The following is a 20,022-nucleotide window of genomic DNA, read 5'->3' as shown; positions in this document are numbered from 1 at the left end:
ATATATATATATATTATACTATACTAGTAGTAAGTATCCCTATACAGCAGAAGCCTCATATTTTTTTTTTTTTTTTATTTTTTTTTAGCAACTGGCCATGCAGCTCTATAGTGTAGTGGTTAACATTCTGGGCTGTAATGTAGAAGGCTGTGAGTTCGAATACCGTCAGAAACTTTTCAGAAATAGAGGCTAAATTATATTTAATATTTTTTTTAGTAATTGTAAAAAAAAATGTAATTAATACCATGCCATGATTGTGTAAGGTCTATACAGATATAGTATACAGGTATTTTTATAGTAAACTATCAATCATGTCATTTGCACATCTGATAATGTAGATAATAGTACATCTCTCAGAATGCAATCGGTGGCAGATATCCCTGTAAGCCAATGCCCAGGGGACTACCTGAGCCCTCCTCACAGCCGCTGGCCAGGTACATAACGATCTGATGCTCTTGGCATTAGTCAGTGGTAGGAGACTAGGAGCATCAGGCACATTTGTACCTGGCCAACAACGCTATATCCTCCTGAACTCAACTGCATCACTGTCCTCAGTATGGTGGTAGGGCAGTATTTTATGCTGCACTGTTGTATTTAGTTCTTCTGGGGTAGTATCTAGAGTTGAGCGAACACCTGGATGTTCGGGTTCGAGAAGTTCGGCCGAACATCCCGGAAATGTTCGGGTTCGGGATCCGAACCCGATCCGAACTTCGTCCCGAACCCGAACCCCATTGAAGTCAATGGGGACCCGAACTTTTCGGCACTAAAAAGGCTGTAAAACAGCCCAGGAAAGAGCTAGAGGGCTGCAAAAGGCAGCAACATGTAGGTAAATCCCCTGCAAACAAATGTGGATAGGGAAATGAATTAAAATAAAAATTAAATAAATAAAAATTAACCAAAATCAATTGGAGAGAGGTTCCATAGCAGAGAATCTGGCTTCCCGTCACCCACCACTGGAACAGTCCATTCTCAGATATTTAGGCCCCGGCACCCAGGCAGAGGAGAGAGGTCCCGTAACAGAGAATCTGTCTTCATGTCAGCAGATAATTAGTCTGCATGTCATAGCAGAGAATGAGGCTTCACGTCAGCCACCACTGCAACAGTCCATTGGCATATATTTAGGCCCAGCACCCAGGCAGAGGAGAGAGGTCCCGTAACAGACAATCTGGCTTCATGTCAGCAGAGAATCAGTCTGCATGTCATAGCAGAGAATCAGGCTTCACGTCACCCACCACTGCAACAGTCCATTGGCATATATTTAGGCCCAGCACCCAGGCAGAGGAGGGAGGTCCCGTAACAGAGAATCTGTCTTCATGTCAGCAGAGAATTAGTCTGCATGTCATAGCAGAGAATGAGGCTTCACGTCAGCCACCACTGCAACAGTCCATTGGCATATATTTAGGCCCAGCACACACACAGGCAGAGGAGAGAGGTCCCGTAACAGAGAATCTGGCTTCATGTCAGCAGAGAATCAGTCTGCATGTCATAGCAGAGAATGAGGCTTCACGTCAGCCACCACTGCAACAGTCCATTGGCATATATTTAGGCCCAGCACACAGGCAGAGCAGAGAGGTCCCGTAACAGAGAATCTGTCTTCATGTCAGCAGAGAATCAGTCTGCATGTCATAGCAGAGAATGAGGCTTCACGTCACCCACCACTGCAACAGTCCATTGTCATAAATTTAGGCCCAGCACTAGTGTTGAGCGGCATGTCCCATATTCGAATTCGCGAAATTTTGTGAATATTCGAAAGAATATTCGTAAAATATTCGCCATTATTCAAATTCGTTATTATTTCGCATATGCGATAATTCGAATTTTCGCATCGCATAATACATATGCTATGCAAAATTCACATGTGCGCTAATGAAATCGCCTTACGAAGATTCGCAACTCAATTCAATCACTAATGTATGAATGCAATGGCCTTTGCCTCTGTTCTGGGACAAGTGTAGATATTCGCATGTGCGCTAATAAAATCGCCTTACGAAGATTCGCACCTCAATCACTTTCTAGGGAATGTAAGACTTTTGGGAATCAATCGAGATACAGTGGGGGGTGATGACAGTAGTTGACAGAGTACAGATCAATGTAATCTGTAAGGTGGAAAGTAAAATAAAAAATACGAATATTCGTAAATCGAATTTTACGAAGTTCTACGTATTCGCGAATATGGTGCTATACTATATGAATGCACAGGCCTTTGCCTCTCTGTTCTGGGGACAAGTGTAGATATTTGCATTTGCGTTAATAAAATCGCCTTACGAAGATTCGCAGCTCAATTCAATCACTAATGTATGAATGCAAAGCCCTTTGCCTCTGTTCTGGGACAAGTGTAGATATTCGCATGTGCGCTAATAAAATCGCCTTACGAAGATTCGCAACTCAATTCACTAATGTATGAATGCAAAGCCCTTTGCCTCTGTTCTGGGACGTGCCGATATTCGCATGTGCGCTAATAAAATCGCCTTACGAAGATTCGCGCCTCAATCACTTTCTAGGCAATGTGAGTAAGATCTGAGCTGTTGGACCTTTGGGAAACAATCAATTATATGTGTACTGTAATTTTGTGGGGGGGGGGGAAAAAACAAAAAACGAATATTCGTTTTTACGAATATATAGCACTATATTCGAAATATTCGCGAAATCGCGAAGTTGCGATATTCGCGAAAAAAATTTGCTTTTCGAATATTCGCGCTCAACACTACCCAGCACCCAGGCAGAGGAGAGAGGTCCCGTAACAGACAATCTGGCTTCATGTCAGCAGAGAATCAGTCTGCATGTCATAGCAGAGAATGAGGCTTCACGTCAGCCACCACTGCAACAGTCCATTGGCATATATTTAGGCCCAGCACCCAGGCAGAGGAGAGAGGTCCCGTAACAGACAATCTGGCTTCATGTCAGCAGAGAATCAGTCTTCATATCATAGCAGAGAATCGGGCTTCACGTCACCCACCACTGTAAGAGTCCATTTTCATAAATTTAGGCCCAGCACACAGGCAGAGGAGAGAGGTCCCGTAACAGAGGATCTGGCTTCATGTCAGCAGAGAATTAGTCTGCATGTCATAGCAGAGAATGAGGCTTCACGTCACCCACCACTGCAACAGTCCATTGGCATATATTTAGGCCCAGCACACACACAGGCAGAGGAGAGAGGTCCCGTAACAGAGAATCTGGCTTCATGTCAGCAGAGAATCAGTCTGCATGTCATAGCAGAGAATGAGGCTTCACGTCAGCCACCACTGCAACAGTCCATTGGCATATATTTAGGCCCAGCACACACACAGGCAGAGGAGAGAGGTCCCGTAACAGAGGATCTGGCTTCATGTCAGCAGAGAATCAGTCTGCATGTCATAGCAGAGAATCAGGCTTCACGTCAGCCACCACTGCAACAGTCCATTGTCATAAATTTAGGCCCAGCACCCAGGCAGAGGAGAGAGGTCCCGTAACAGACAATCTGGCTTCATGTCAGCAGAGAATTAGTCTGCATGTCATAGCAGAGAATGAGGCTTCACGTCAGCCACCACTGCAACAGTCCATTGGCATATATTTAGGCCTAGCACACAGGCAGAGGAGAGGTTCATTCAACTTTGGGTAGCCTCGCAATATAATGGTAAAATGAAAATAAAAATAGGATTGAATGAGGAAGTGCCCTGGAGTCCAATAATATATGGTTATGGGGAGGTAGTTAATGTCTAATCTGGACAAGGGACGGACAGGTCCTGTGGGATCCATGCCTGGTTCATTTTTATGAACGTCAGCTTGTCCACATTGGCTGTAGACAGGCGGCTGCGTTTGTCTGTAATGACGCCCCCTGCCGTGCTGAATACACGTTCAGACAAAACGCTGGCCGCCGGGCAGGCCAGCACCTCCAAGGCATAAAAGGCTAGCTCTGGCCACGTGGACAATTTAGAGACCCAGAAGTTGAATGGGGCCGAACCATCAGTCAGTACGTGGAGGGGTGTGCACACGTACTGTTCCACCATGTTAGTGAAATGTTGCCTCCTGCTAACACGTTGCGTATCAGGTGGTGGTGCAGTTAGCTGTGGCGTGTTGACAAAAGTTTTCCACATCTCTGCCATGCTAACCCTGCCCTCAGAGGAGCTGGCCGTGACACAGCTGCCTTGGCGACCTCTTGCTCCTCCTCTGCCTTGGCCTTGGGCTTCCACTTGTTCCCCTGTGACATTTGGGAATGCTCTCAGTAGCGCGTCTACCAACGTGCGCTTGTACTCGCGCATCTTCCTATCACGCTCCAGTGCAGGAAGTAAGGTGGGCACATTGTCTTTGTAGCGTGGATCCAGCAGGGTGGCAACCCAGTAGTCCGCACAGGTTAAAATGTGGGCAACTCTGCTGTCGTTGCGCAGGCACTGCAGCATGTAGTCGCTCATGTGTGCCAGGCTGCCCAGGGGTAAGGACAAGCTGTCCTCTGTGGGAGGCGTATCGTCATCGTCCTGCCTTTCCCCCCAGCCACGCACCAGTGATGGACCCGAGCTGCGTTGGGTGCCACCCCGCTGTGACCATGCTTCATCCTCATCCTCCTCCACCTCCTCCTCATCCTCGTCCTCCTCGTCCTCCAGTAGTGGGCCCTGGCTGGCCACATTTGTACCTGGCCTCTGCTGTTGCAAAAAACCTCCCTCTGAGTCACTTCGAAGAGACTGGCCTGAAAGTGCTAAAAATGACCCCTCTTCCTCATCCTCCTCCTCCTCCTCCTGGGCCACCTCCTGTTCCATCATCGCCCTAAGTGTTTTCTCAAGGAGACATAGAAGTGGTATTGTAACGCTGATAACGGTGTCATCGCCACTGGCCATGTTGGTGGAGTACTCGAAACAGCGCAACAGGGCACACAGGTCTCGCATGGAGGCCCAGTCATTGGTGGTGAAGTGGTGCTGTTCTGTAGTGCGACTGACCCGTGCGTGCTGCAGCTGAAACTCCACTATGGCCTGCTGCTGCTCGCACAGTCTGTCCAGCATGTGCAAGGTGGAGTTCCACCTGGTGGGCACGTCGCATATGAGGCGGTGAGCGGGAAGGCCGAAGTTACGCTGTAGCGCAGACAGGCGAGCAGCGGCAGGATGTGAACGCCGGAAGCGCGAACAGACGGCCCGCACTTTATGCAGCAGCTCTGACATGTCGGGGTAGTTGTGAATGAACTTCTGCACCACCAAATTCAGCACATGCGCCAAGCAAGGGATGTGCGTCAAATTGGCTAGTCCCAGAGCTGCAACGAGATTTCGCCCATTATCACACACCACCAGGCCGGGCTTGAGGCTCACCGGCAGCAACCACTCGTCGGTCTGTTGTTCAATACCCCGCCACAACTCCTGTGCGGTGTGGGGCCTGTCCCCCAAACATATGAGTTTCAGAATGGCCTGCTGACGTTTACCCCGGGCTGTGCTGAAGTTGGTGGTGAAGGTGTGTGGCTGACTGGATGAGCAGGTGGAAGAAGAGGAGGAGGAAGCCGAGAAGGAGGAGGTGGCAACAGGAGGCAAAGAATGTTGCCCTGCGATCCTTGGCGGCGGCAGGACGTGCGCCAAACAGCTCTCCGCCTGGGGCCCAGCTGCCACTACATTTACCCAGTGTGCAGTTAGGGAGATATAGCGTCCCTGGCCGTGCTTACTGGTCCACGTATCTGTGGTTAGGTGGACCTTGCTACAGATGGCGTTGCGCAGTGCACACTTGATTTTATCGGATACTTGGTTGTGCAGGGAAGGCACGGCTCTCTTGGAGAAGTAGTGCCGGCTGGGAACAACATACTGTGGGACAGCAAGCGACATGAGCTGTTTGAAGCTGTCTGTGTCCACCAGCCTAAATGACAGCATTTCATAGGCCAGTAGTTTAGAAATGCTGGCATTCAGGGCCAGGGATCGAGGGTGGCTAGGTGGGAATTTACGCTTTCTATCAAATGTTTGTGAGATGGAGAGCTGAACGCTGGCGTGTGACATGGTTGAGACGCTTGGTGACGGAGGTGGTGGTGGTGGTGTTGGTGGTACATCCCCTGTTTGCTGGGCGGCAGGTGCCAACGTTCCTCCAGAGGCGGAGGAAGAGGCCGAGGCGGCAGCAGCAGAATAGGCCGAGGCGGCAGCAGCAGAAGAGGTAGCAGGGGGAGCCTGAGTGACTTCCTTGGTTTTAAGGTGTTTACTCCACTGCAGTTCATGCTTTGCATGCAGGTGCCTGGTCATGCAGGTTGTGCTCAGGTTCAGAACGTTAATGCCTCGCTTCAGGCTCTGATGGCACAGCGTGCAAACCACTCGGGTCTTGTCGTCAGCACATTGTTTGAAGAAGTGCCATGCCAGGGAACTCCTTGAAGCTGCCTTTGGGGTGCTCGGTCCCAGATGGCGGCGGTCAGTAGCAGGCGGAGTCTCTTGGCGGCGGGTGTTCTGCTTTTGCCCACTGCTCCCTCTTTTGCTACGCTGTTGGCTCGGTCTCACCACTGCCTCTTCCTCCGAACTGTGAAAGTCAGTGGCACGACCTTCATTCCATGTGGGGTCTAGGACCTCATCGTCCCCTGCATCGTCTTCCACCCAGTCTTGATCCCTGACCTCCTGTTCAGTCTGCACACTGCAGAAAGACGCAGCAGTTGGCACCTGTGTTTCGTCATCATCAGAGACATGCTGAGGTGGTATTCCCATGTCCTCATCATCAGGAAACATAAGTGGTTGTGCGTCAGTGCATTCTATGTCTTTCACCGCTGGGGAAGGGCTAGGTGGATGCCCTTGGGAAACCCTGCCAGCGGAGTCTTCAAACAGCATAAGAGACTGCTGCATAACTTGAGGCTGAGACAGTTTCCCTGGTATGCATGGGGGTGATGTGACAGACTGATGGGCTTGGTTTTCAGGCGCCATCTGTGGGTGGGAGATAATGGGTGGGAGATAATGTGAACGTGCTGGATCCACTGTCGGCCACCCAATTGACTAATGCCTGTACCTGCTCAGGCCTTACCATCCTTAGAACGGCATTGGGCCCCACCATATATCGCTGTAAATTCTGGCGGCTACTGGGACCTGAGGTAGTTGGTACACTAGGACGTGTGGATGTGGCAGAACGGCCACGTCCTCTCCCAGCACCAGAGGGTCCACTAACACCACCACGACCATGTCCACGTCCGCGTCCCTTACTAGATGTTTTTCTCATTGTTATGGTTCACCACAACAACAAATATATTATTTGGCCCAATGTATTGTATTCAAATTCAGCGGGATATAAATTTGAGGCCTAGTATTTAGGCGCTGGGTGACCGGTATGGATTTAGTGACAGAATTAGACTTGGAAATGCACAGAAGCGTGTGTGTGAAGTTATTCTGAATGACCCAATGTGCACCTTGAATATTATATACCCTTTTTGGGATAGATTTCAAATAGCTCTGATATAGCAGGAACCACTAAATTATGAAATTGCTAAATTGGGAATTGTACTTCAACCCAGAACAAAAAATGTGCTTTGACGGACACTAAATATCTTGCCCAGCAACAACAGTACAGCGGTAACGAGAGATTTAGCGGGATATAAATTTGAGGCCTAGTATTTAGGCGCTGGGTGACCGGTATGGATTTAGTGACAGAATTAGACTTGGAAATGCACAGAAGCGTGTGTGTGAAGTTATTCTGAATGACCCTATGTGCACCTTCAATATTATATACCCTTTTAGGGATAGATTTCAAATAGCTCTGATATAGCAGAAACCACTAAATTATGAAATTGCTAAATTGGGAATTGTACTTCAACCCAGAACAAAAAATGTGCTTTGACGGACACTAAATATCTTGCCCAGCAACAACAGTACAGCGGTGGGTAACGAGAGATTTAGAGGGATTTAAATTTGAGGCCTAGTATTTAGGCGCTGGGTCACCGGTATGGATTTAGTGACAGAATTAGACTTGGAAATGCACAGAAGCGTGTGTGTGAAGTTATTCTGAATGACCCAATGTGCACCTTCAATATTATATACCCTTTTAGGGATAGATTTCAAATAGCTCTGATATAGCAGAAACCACTAAATTATGAAATTGCTAAATTGGGAATTGTACTTCAACCCAGAACAAAAAATGTGCTTTGACGGACACTAAATATCTTGCCCAGCAACAACAGTACAGCGGTAACGAGAGATTTAGAGGGATTTAAATTTGAGGCCTAGTATTTAGGCGCTGGGTGACAGGTATGGGTTTAGTGACAGAATTAGACTTGGAAATACACAGTAGCGGGTGTGTGTGAAGTTATTCTGAATGACCCAATGTGCACCTTCAATATTATATACCCTTTTTGGGATAGATTTCAAATAGCTCTGATATAGCAGGAACCACTAAATTATGAAATTGCTAAATTGGGAATTGTATTTCAACCCAGAACAAGAAATGTGCTTGAACGGACACTAAATAACTCGCCCAGCTACAGCACTAGGGACAGATTTAGCTGGATATAAATTTGAGGCCTAGTATTTAGGCGCTGGGTGACCGGTATGGATTTAGTGACAGAATTAGACTGGGATATGGCCAAAAAATAAACAGACTATTGCTGGTTAAATGCACTTGGTGTGACAGCTTCACCCTGATGTAGGCTTTAGCCAAAAAACAACCACACCATTGAGGGTTAAATGCACTTGGTGACAGGCGCAGCTTGCCCCTGATTTTGTATATGGCCAAAAAATGAACAGACTATTGCTGGTTAAATGCACTTGGTGTGACAGCTTCACCCTGATGTAGGCTTTAGCCAAAAAACAACCACACCATTGAGGGTTAAATGCACTTGGTGACGGGCGCAGCTTGCCCCTGATTTTGTATATGGCCAAAAAATGAACAGACTATTGCTGGTTAAATGCACTTGGTGTGACAGCTTCACCCTGATGTAGGCTTTAGCCAAAAAACAACCACACCATTGAGGGTTAAATGCACTTGGTGACAGGCGCAGCTTGCCCCTGATTTTGTATATGGCCAAAAAATGAACAGACTATTGCTGGTTAAATGCACTTGGTGTGACAGCTTCACCCTGATGTAGGCTTTAGCCAAAAAACAACCACACCATTGAGGGTTAAATGCACTTGGTGACAGGCGCAGCTTGCCCCTGATTTTGTATATGGCCAAAAAATGAACAGACTATTGCTGGTTAAATGCACTTGGTGTGACAGCTTCACCCTGATGTAGGCTTTAGCCAAAAAACAACCACACCATTGAGGGTTAAATGCACTTGGTCGCAGCTTGTGCTGGCGCACCACAAGACACAAAATGGCCGCCGATCACCCCAGAAAAATGAGACTGACAAACGGTCTGTGCAGCCTAAAAACAGTGAGCAATTGAGGATCAGCAGCTCAATGATCCACAGCTGCAGATCGATCAGTTAATCAAGTCCTTTGGAGGAGTTAATCTGCCTAATCTCGCCCTACTGTCGCAGCCGCAACCTCTCCCTACGCTAATCAGAGCAGAGTGACGGGCGGCGCTATGTGACTCCAGCTTAAACAGAGGCTGGGTCACATGGTGCTCTGGCCAATCACAGCCATGCCAATAGTAGGCATGGCTGTGATGGCCTCTTGGGGCAAGTAGTATGACGCTTGTTGATTGGCTGCTTTGCAGCCTTTCAAAAAGCGCCAAGAAAGCGTCACAAAAGCGCCAAGAAAGCGACGAACACCGAACCCGAACCCGGACTTTTACGAAAATGTCCGGGTTCGGGTCCGTGTCACGGACACCCCAAAATTCGGTACGAACCCGAACTATACAGTTCGAGTTCGCTCATCCCTAGTAGTATCTTGTGCTGCACTACGGTAGGTATTGCAAGCCTCACGTACTTCTGTTGCCCCACCTTCTGTCAATTTAGACTTGCCTACAACATGGAGTCTCTTTTTTAGGCTTTTTTCTAGGGCCACTTTAAGTTCCCAGCCCACCTGAAGATACATATGGAATCTGAGCTGTAAGCTGTTAAAGGGGTTATCAGGGTAAAGATAATGATGACTATCACTGAAAACGACTACCTAAAAATTAACTTTTATTGGAATAATTTAAAATAAATAATCCCTACTAAAGGGATATACAATAGTGCAAAAACAAGACAAAAAAACGACTACACAAAACAAAGCAGATCTGGATCAGACAGACGGCTAAGCTTGAGGAAGAAAAAGGGGGAGAGGGGGAAAGCACCGGGGCAACACGTGCCGAATCAGTGTCTATCCCTGTGATGTCCCTTGTCAAATCCTCAGCCCGGAGATGTGCCTTAATGGTAGGCACACTCCGTCCACGTGCCTATACTGTCTATCCTTATGGTGCCCTTGGTATACTAGCCCATATGGATATTTGGGTACTAGTTTATATTAGATACAGGTTGTCATACCACGTGTCCCGACGCGTTCCCCCCCCCCCCCCTCTTCTCATTCAAAGGGGGTTCATCAGGGGACATATATGTACATCAGTGTCAAACGGACACAAAAAGTGCTCAACAAATATCAAAAAAGGATGAATCAAGCATAAATAATAAACTGGAGGCCAAACCAAGACAACATCCACCAGATGCAAAACGACCACCCAGACGGTTGGTTAAATAATAAAGCAACCATAAAGTAGTCAAGAGTATACTTAGCTGATGGTCATGATGAGGGTCAAGCTGAGTGGTCCAAGATGGTCGTCTTGGGAAGGGCCTCCAGGGGGCAAAAAATGATGTGGCTCCAATTTGTTTTAGGTTTCCCACCTTCCTATATAGCCAAATGGGGCCGTCCCAGCTAAACTGGACCAATCAACGGTACTGGGGCATATCATGTGATCACCATATAAATGCTATCTATAATTATGTAACCATAATAGTAATGGGGGGGTCATATTAAGATTATACATGCTTCCTACATATTCATTTACTACATATAGTAATGATAGAGGCGAATAAACGTAGGGCCTGGATGTATCCTCGTCAGTGGAACGCACGCCGACAGCCAAAATGGCTGTGCGTTCCACCTACATCCAATGGCACCGAGCCTGCTGCGTCATCAGCAGTGCGCAGCCGGGTATCGGCCGGTGGAACGCACGCCGCCCATGAAGATGGCCGTGCGCTCCATCCGCATCCAATGAGGACGCGCCCATACGTCATCAAAAGGTGACGATAAGGGGTTACCGGTGCGTTACCCTAAAAAGAAGCTCTACCCTCAAAACTCCGTCGGTATAACACTCAGGGAACAGTTATAGAGGATATACTAATAGCACCAAATGATTATTTGGATATATGTGCTGACCGACGTGGTACGGGTGATGGGAGGAGTCCTGGCTGATGAAACGCATAATCGCCATTGAGGGAGGGATACGCGTTCCACTTGACCAATACCCAATAGGCTAAGGAAGGGGCGGGCCTAGAATGAAAGGATGGAAAATTGTAGGAATCGTAGATATGGGTACCTTCCTAATACAACCCAGAGGATGATGACCATTGTTGATTGATGTTGGTCACAGATTAAGTTAATATTCATAAGTAAATAACTAAACTTACAGGACGTATTTATTGGTGGAAAAATAAACACCTTTTCGGATAGAGGTGTGTTAAGGGTCAATGCCATGTTTTTTGTGCAGAACAGATACTCGACTATATACAATGAAGGTGACCTAATGGATGTCACCCTTTAAAAATACAGGTTACGACACTTCCTGTGTCAATATTAAATTCTATCAAACATAAGAGGATCCGATTTTGAGAATTTTCTAAGAGTTTAAAGTGTTGCCTGTATGAACCCAGAATTGGGGACCTACAGGAAACATGTAAAAGTTAATTTTTCGTTAAGGCCCCTAGGAGACTGGGACCGCAAACGATGAATCCATTCAGCTTCCTTCTGTAGGATCCTGCGATCCCAGTCTCCCTTCCTAGGGGATGGTCTAATAACCTCCAGGGCTGCGAATTTCAGTGATTTGGGATCGCCGTTATGGCATTCCCAAATGTGATTTGCTACTGGGGTCTCTTTACGCTTTTTGATATCATTAATGTGCTCCAGGATGCGCCTACGAAATTCCCTAAAGGTTTTTCCCACATAGTCAAGCGGACAGGTACATTGGGCTAAATAAATCACCCCTTTGCTCCTACAATTAGAAAAGTCTCTAATATCGTAATTAATCTCGGTGACTGAACAGATGTTAGTTTTAGTATTATTTATGTAGTTGCAAGCCATACAAGCCCCACAACGGAACATGCCTAATGGCTTACGATCTAGCCATGTACCTTCCGGGGTTGGTCTTGAAAAATGACTGTGCACTAAGCGATCGCGAAGGCTTCTACCCCGTCTAAATGCAATGCTCGGGCGTGCGAGAAGTATATCCGCCACATCCGGATCCATGAGGAGAATGGGCCAGTATTTGGTAATGATCTCTCTAAGGCTACTTTCACACTAGCGTTCGGGTTTCCGTTCGTGAGCTCCGTTTGAAGGAGCTCACGAGCGGACCCGAACGCAGCCGTCCAGCCCTGATGCAGTCTGAATGGAGGCGGATCCGCTCAGACTGCATCAGTCTGGTGGCGTTCAGCCTCCGCTCCGCTCGCCTCCGCACGGACAGGCGGACAGCTGAACGCTGCTTGCAGCGTTCGGGTGTCCGCCTGGCCGTTCGGAGGCGTGCGGATCCGTGCGGATCCGTCCAGACTTTCAATGTAAGTCAATGGGGACGGATCCGTTTGAAGATGCCACAATGTGGCTCAATCTTCAAGCGGATCCGTCCCCCATTGACTTTACATTGAAAGTCTGGACGGATCCGTACTAGGCTATTTTCACACTTAGCTTTTTTTTTGCTAAAATAATGCAGACGGATCCGTACTGAACGCTAGCCGAACGCTAGTGTGAAAGTAGCCTAACCTCTTTACTCATGGTGTCGTAGGTAGATATAATCCTCACAATATCATTATCCTTCCCTTTCGGATCCCTCGGTACCAGCAATGTGCCACGTTCCCTAGAGACTGCACTATGGAAGGCGTCCCTAAGTACATACTGTGGGTAACCTCTAGTTTTAAAGCGGTCTTGCAGCTTCCTAGATTCGCGATAAAAACTATCCTGATTGGAGCAATTTCTTCTCATACGAAGATATTGAACTCGTGGAATGCCCCTTTTAAGGCTCGTAGGGTGATGACTGTCCCAGTGGAGCAGACTATTGGTAGCAGTATTTTTCCTAAATGTGGAGGTTACAAGTCTATCACCATTTATGGTGACCCTGATGTCTAAAAAGGTGAGGGACTCGCGATGGAACTCAGATGTAAATGAAAGGCCTAGATTATTTATGTTAAGGGCCTTGACAAATAATTCAAATTCCTCTTCACTCCCATTCCAAATTATAAATACATCGTCGATGTATCTTGTCCAAAAAATAATTTTGTCCCCCCCACCAGGTCTGCACATCCGGGAAAACCACTTTGTCTTCCCACCAGCCCAGGAAGAGATTGGCATACGACGGGGCACATGAGCTCCCCATCGCTGTCCCCCTGAGCTGGTGGAAGACACGCGTATCAAAAAGAAAAAAATTGTGAGTCAAAATATATTCCAGAAGAGTCACCACAAAATTATTGTGGGACCTATGCGAAACAGCTCTAGTTTTGACGAAATCGGAAACCGCCATCAGGCCCCTGTCATGAGGAATAGAGCTGTACAGAGATTCTACGTCTATGCTCCCCAATGAGCAAGACGTCTCGATGGTAATGGACTCGATCTTACGTAAGAAATCCATAGTATCTCTGGTATATGAGGGCAGAGCAGATACAAAGCCCTTCAAAACCTGATCTATATAGATGCCGCTGTTCTGTGTTACCGAGCCCACCCCAGACACGATCGGGCGACCCTTCAAGGGCGAGACGCCCTTATAGACTTTTGGTAACCCATAAAAGGTGGCCGTCTGGGGTGTGCTAGGCAACAGAAAACGATATTCGACATCCGAGATGACCCTTTTAGAGAGGCCATCCTTCAAAATGATTTCTAACTCCTTCATGAAGATGTCTGTGGGGTCTGATGGCAGCACCCGATAACAGTCTCGATCGTTCAACAAGCGTTCACACATCTGTTTGTACTCCTGGTGTCCCATGATCACCAAATTACCGCCTTTATCGGCTGGCTTGATCACTATAGAGGTGTCCTTTTCAAGCACGCGAAGGGCTTCCATCTCAGGACCGGAGAGATTGTGAAAATGCTGTGTAGTAGAGGATAGTCTTTCTATCTCTTCCGTGGTCATCTGTAGAAATATTTCTATGTGATCGTAATTCATGGGAGGCGGTGGTTTTTTACTTTTTGGTCGGAGATTAGTGAAGGGACCCTGACCAGGTGTCCGCGTCCCTTCTTCTAACAAATCACAGAGGGTTAAGAAATCCGCAAAATCGCTTTCCTGTAAGCCCAATTGTTCACAGGTGGCTATATTATTGTTTTTGAAGAATTTGTGCCATTTAAGTTTCCTAGAGAATAGGTTCAAATCCTTGGTCCACACGAATGGATTAAACCTAGTCGTGGGGACGAAGGATAGGCCCCTCTTGAGGAGATTCTCTTCCATAGCGCTGAGGGTACGTGAGGATAGGTTGATGATTTGTAATTGATCATCAACCTTACCTGTTTCCTTACTTATATGCGGTCCCGGAGCTGGTAAGGCCCCCCCCTGGCTAAAAAATTCCCCTGTGATGTGAGGGAGGGAGTAGAGACAGAGGAAGAAGAAGCTGAAGGAGAGGGTGAAGGAGAAGGATACTCGCCCCCTTTCCCTCTTTTGTTGTCTGGTTTCGGCCATTTTTTATTATTATTATTGTAACGGCCTCTTCCACCTCTTCTCTGACCTCCTCTAAAATTGCCTCTCCCCCTGTTGTGTGAGGGTTCCGAATCGGAGAGATCCTGCTCAGATGAAGAGATATCAGTATCCGAGGGGGCTTGTGGTCCCCCAGCAAATTGGTAGGCCCTGTTCTCCTTGAATTCTTTCAGGTCCTTGTTGAATTGTCTGTGTTTCCTCTCCTTGATCAAACCCTGGAACCTTTCAACTGACGTCTGTAAGGATGACTCCCTCCTGTTGAAATCTGGGTCTGTTTTAAAGGACACAGCCAACTCAACAAGGCCCCTCAGTTTTTCTGAGGATCTCTCAAAATACAACCGTTCCTCAGTTAACAATATATTCATCAATCTCAGTGAGCTGTTAGTAAGCTCCTGTTCCCACAGGGTCAATAAACCAGGTGAACGTACCCTCTCTGCAGGTGTGATCCCTATCCGTAACCCTCGTGGGACAATCCGGTATTCAAGGTAACTTTCGATGGACTTAATCTCCCACCAGGATTTTATGTTATTCTTATATTCCTCATACAAGTCTGTGAATGTGAGCTTACAGGTTAACGAATTCGAAAGGCCAGGCAACTCTTTATCTGAAAAGATATCTCGTGCTTCTTTAACGAGATCCTCGGTATACAATGTACCAGATAGAAAACTAGCCATGGAGGCAATTGTTTATCGTCTTTAAGGCTATAATCGTAAATGTAGATGGTAGTCGCCAAACTAATTAATCACTATCACTGAAAACGACTACCTAAAAATTAACTTTTATTGAAATAATCTAAAATAAATAATCCCTACCAAAGGGATATACAATAGTCCAAAAACAAGACAAAAAACCGACTACACAAAACATAGCAGATCTGGATCAGACAGACGGCTAAGCTTGAGGAAGAAAAAGGGGGAGAGGGGGAAAGCACCGGGGCAACACGTGCCGAATCAGTGTCTATCCCTGTGATGTCCCTTGTCAAATCCTCAGCCCGGAGATGTGCCTTAATGGTAGGCACACTCCGTCCACGTGCCTATGCTGTCTATCCTTATGATGCCCTTGGTGTACTAGCCCATATGGATATTTGGGTACTAGTATATATTAGATACTGGTTGTCATACCACGTGTCCCGACGCGTTTCCCCCCCTCCTTCTCATTCAAAGGGGGTTCATCAGGGGACATATATGTACATCAGTGTCAAACGGACACAAGAAGTGCTCAACAAATATCAAAAAAGATAAATCAAGCATAAATAATAACCTGGAGGCCAAACCAAGACAAAAACCACCAGATGCAAAAACGACCACCCAGACGGTTGGTTAAACGATAAAGCAACCATAAAGTAGTCAAGAGTATACTTAGCTGATGGTCATGATGAGGGTCAAGCTGAGTGGTCCAAGATGGTGGTCTTGGGAAGGGCCTCCAGGGGACAAAAAGTGATGTGGCTCCAATTTGTTTAAGATTTCCCACCTTACTATATAGCCAAATGGGGCCGTCCCAGCCAAACTGGACCAATCAACGGTACTGGGGCATGTCATGTGATCACCATGTGCATGCTATCTATACTTATGATAACCATAGTAGTGATGGAAGGTCATGATTGGATTATACAGGTTTCCTACATATTCATTTATTAAAGATAGTAATGATGGAGGCGAATAAAAACGAATAAACTAGCGCCTTCATTTATACTCGTCGGTGGAACGCACGCCGACAGCCAAAATGGCTGTGCGTTCCACCTACATCCAATGACACCGAGCCTGCTACGTCATCAGCAGTGCGCAGCTGGGTATCGGCCGGTGGAACGCACGCCGCCCATGAAGATGGCCGTGCATTCCATCCGCATCCAATAAGGACGCGCCCATACGTCATCAAGAGGTGATGATAAGGGATACCGGTACGTTACCCTAAAAAGAAGCTCAACCCTCAAAGACCGTCGGTACTGATGCTCAGGATCAAAGATAATGATGGGCTATGCTCAGGATGGGTCATCCTTATCACAACAGCAGGGGTCTAAGTCCCGGTACCCCTATCGATGAGCTGTTTCAGGGAGCCGTGAGTGGTGCAGGCTCCCAGCAGCTTACTAAGCACAGCGCCGTACTTCGTATAGTGGCCGTGCTTGGTAATGCAGCTCAGCCCCATTGACTTGAATGGGACTGAACCACAACTATACCATGTGAGCGAGGTTCGGTGACATCAAATGGTCTTGGAAGAGCCTCCGATCAGTGGGGGTCCTGGGAGTTGGACCCCCGTCGGTCTAATATTGATGACCTATCAGTAATTCCAATATAACCCCTTTTTAAAGGGGTTTCCTGGGAGTAGAATATTGATAATGTATTCTCAGGATAGGTCATCAATATCTGATCGGTGGAGGTCCGACACTCCACACCCCTATGATCTGCTGTTTCAAGTGTCTGCGGTGCTTCCGTGAGCGCTGCGGCTTCTTCCTAGGTCAGTGACATCACGTTCATCGGTCATATGGCCTTGTTGCAGCCCAGTCTCATTCAAGTAAGGGGGGCTGGGCTGCAATACCAACCACAGCCACAATACAATGTACGGCGCTATGCTTGGTGAGCAAAGAGAAGGCGGCAGCACTCACTGGATCCCTACAGCCTCTTCATACAGCTGTTCGGCAGCAGGGCCAGGAGTCAGATCCCCACCGATCAGATATTGATAATCTATCCCGAGGATAGGTCAGAAATATTGCAGTCACTGACATCCCCTTATTTCTGTCAGCATAGTTGACTCCAAGTATCAATCAACAGAAATTTGAATGTTGCTTTGGATGTGATTGGAGTAGAAGACATAATGCAACTCAGAAAGGGCACGCCACCTAAACCAAGAAATTATCATATAAAATATAATACTAAAAGCTATTGAGATGTGCTCCTCTGTCAGGCTGAAGCCTTTTCTGTTTCTGGAAAAGTTGGATTACAGTAAATTAGAAGGCTAGACCCCCATTTCCCCCATGCTCCCAATAAGCACATTTTCCTAATTACAGCGTATGTAGTGAGACCATAGAGGGAGAAATGCAACATTGTATCACTGGAGTAACCAGGTATTCGAGATTCTAGAAAAGTTGTCAGACCTGTAACTGTGTCCTAGCTGGTAGTCACCCAGCTTCTTCTATAGCTGATATCACAGCAGAACATCGTGACGGGAGGATATTTTCAGTTGCTGATAACTTTGGAGGATTTTATTGAGCGTCACACTCTACAATGAGCTGGTTTTAGACTTTTAGAATACTTGCCCTTTAAATACGCTCCCGCCTTTCTGGCCCCGTTATTGTATCTGACTTGTTTTCTTTCCTTTCCAGAGACATCCAGCTAATCGGTGTGACACTTTCTGGTCACCAGAAGAAGATTCTTAGCAGTATACAGCTCCTGAAGGCTCATCTACAACCACTGGAGCCGGTGGAAGTCTGAGGAACGGACAGACCTCCGAGACCAATAGGAAAAGAAAAACAGATGCCGGATGAAGGGTGACTCCAGGATACAGTCAGGAGGCCGTGACGCACACGGACATATCCTCAAGGAATCAAACTTTTCTACCAAGACAGAAGAACAATTCAAGAGAAGCTGCACTAAACCAAGGAGGTCAGGACGAGATAGTGACTGACTGGGTCTTGGGAATAGATCAGCGGAGGAAGGAAGGGGTTAAGGCCACAATGACATCACACCGAAGATGGAGAGCTAGGAAAAATGGCCGACTACCTGGAAACATTGGTGACCCATTCACAAAAAAATATCATAGAAAGATGCAAAAACGTTCATTATACATTCAAGCATATAAATTACTTTTAATATTTTCTTAAAAGCTACATTCACAATACGTTCATATCAATCAAAGTCATCATTTTATATATACATTACTTATCCTGTATTATACTCCAGAGCTGTACTCACTATTCTGCTGGCGCAGTCACTGTGTGCATACATTACATTACTTATCCTGTACTGATCCTGAGTTACATCCTGTGTTATACTCCAGAGCTGCACTCACTATTCTGCTGGTGGAGTCACTGTGTACATACATTACTTATCCTGTACTGATCCTGAGTTACATCCTGTATTATACTCCAGAGCTGCACTCACTATTCTGCTGGTGCAGTCACTGTGTACATACATTACATTACTTATCCTGTACTGATCCTGAGTTACATCCTGTATTATACTCCAGAGCTGCACTCACTATTCTGCTGGTGGAGTCACTGTGTTCATACATTACTTATCCTGTACTGATCCTGAGTTACATCCTGTATTATACTCCAGAGCTGCACTCACTATTCTGCTGGTGGAGTCACTGTGTACATACATTACTTATCCTGTACTGATCCTGAGTTACATCCTGTATTATACTCCAGAGCTGCACTCACTATTCTGCTGGTGCAGTCACTGTGTACATACATTACATTACTTATCCTGTACTGATCCTGAGTTACATCCTGTATTATACTCCAGAGCTGCACTCACTATTCTGCTGGTGGAGTCACTGTGTTCATACATTACTTATCCTGTACTGATCCTGAGTTACATCCTGTATTATACTCCAGAGCTGCGCTCACTATTCTGCTGGTGCAGTCACTGTGTACATACATTACTTATCCTGTACTGATCCTGAGTTCCATCCTGTATTATACTCCAGAGCTGTAATCACTATTCTGCTGGTGCAGTCACTGTGTACATGCATTACTTATCCTGTACTGATCCTGTGTTACATCCTGCATTATAATCCAGAGCTGCACTCACTTTCTGCTGGAGGAGTCCCAGGATTAGTTTTATAATATAGTTACAGAGTGACTGCTATTATAAAGTTTGTGCCCACAGAACTACATATGAATAATGATCGTACAGTATATTGAACGTTTTTGCAACTTTTTAGGTACTTTTTAATTTAGTGTTTCTCCATTATCTATAAAATTTTCTTAGTGGTTCACCACAAATAATTCAATCTGGATGGGGAGCCCTTTGTTAGCATCTTGTCTGAGGAGATGTCCAGCCCTAAGGGTCCCTTTAGGGACTTGGCCCTCATCTATAAAATGAATAAGTGTGCAGCTCCAGTGAATGGTCACTAGAGGGCAGTATATTACATAATGACATAAGACTTGTGTCCTGACTGACGCCTGGAGGATTCGCCACTCGTCAAGCTGTCCTGTAATCCGGAGCTGACGGCGATTGTTGTGTATTGTACAGATTAATAAAGTATTAGATATGATCCGTTATTAGACCTGCGTCATCTCTATTCATCTAATGCGCCACAGGCCGCAGGTTCTAACATGGGGGGGAACAAACTTTTTACAGGTTAGAGTATTTACAT

The 20,022-nt window shown here is 46.5% G+C and overlaps 1 protein-coding gene across 1 annotated transcript in view; it reads left to right on the top strand.

Annotated features, from left to right (window-relative positions):
* Positions 1 to 18,255, top strand: part of LOC122942238 (ephrin type-B receptor 5-like) — a 114,209-nt gene extending 95,954 nt beyond the window's left edge. The window contains exon 17 of the mRNA XM_044299741.1: positions 18,023 to 18,255. Coding sequence (XP_044155676.1) covers positions 18,023 to 18,131 — 109 coding nt within the window. The 3' untranslated portion in view covers positions 18,132 to 18,255. The remainder of the gene's footprint in view (positions 1 to 18,022) is intronic.
* Positions 18,256 to 20,022: the final 1,767 nt, after the last annotated feature.

The sequence above is a fragment of the Bufo gargarizans genome, chromosome 6 (genome assembly GCF_014858855.1).
Source record: "Bufo gargarizans isolate SCDJY-AF-19 chromosome 6, ASM1485885v1, whole genome shotgun sequence".
Taxonomy (NCBI): domain Eukaryota; kingdom Metazoa; phylum Chordata; class Amphibia; order Anura; family Bufonidae; genus Bufo; species Bufo gargarizans.
This window is presented reverse-complemented; position numbering and strand designations above follow the sequence as displayed.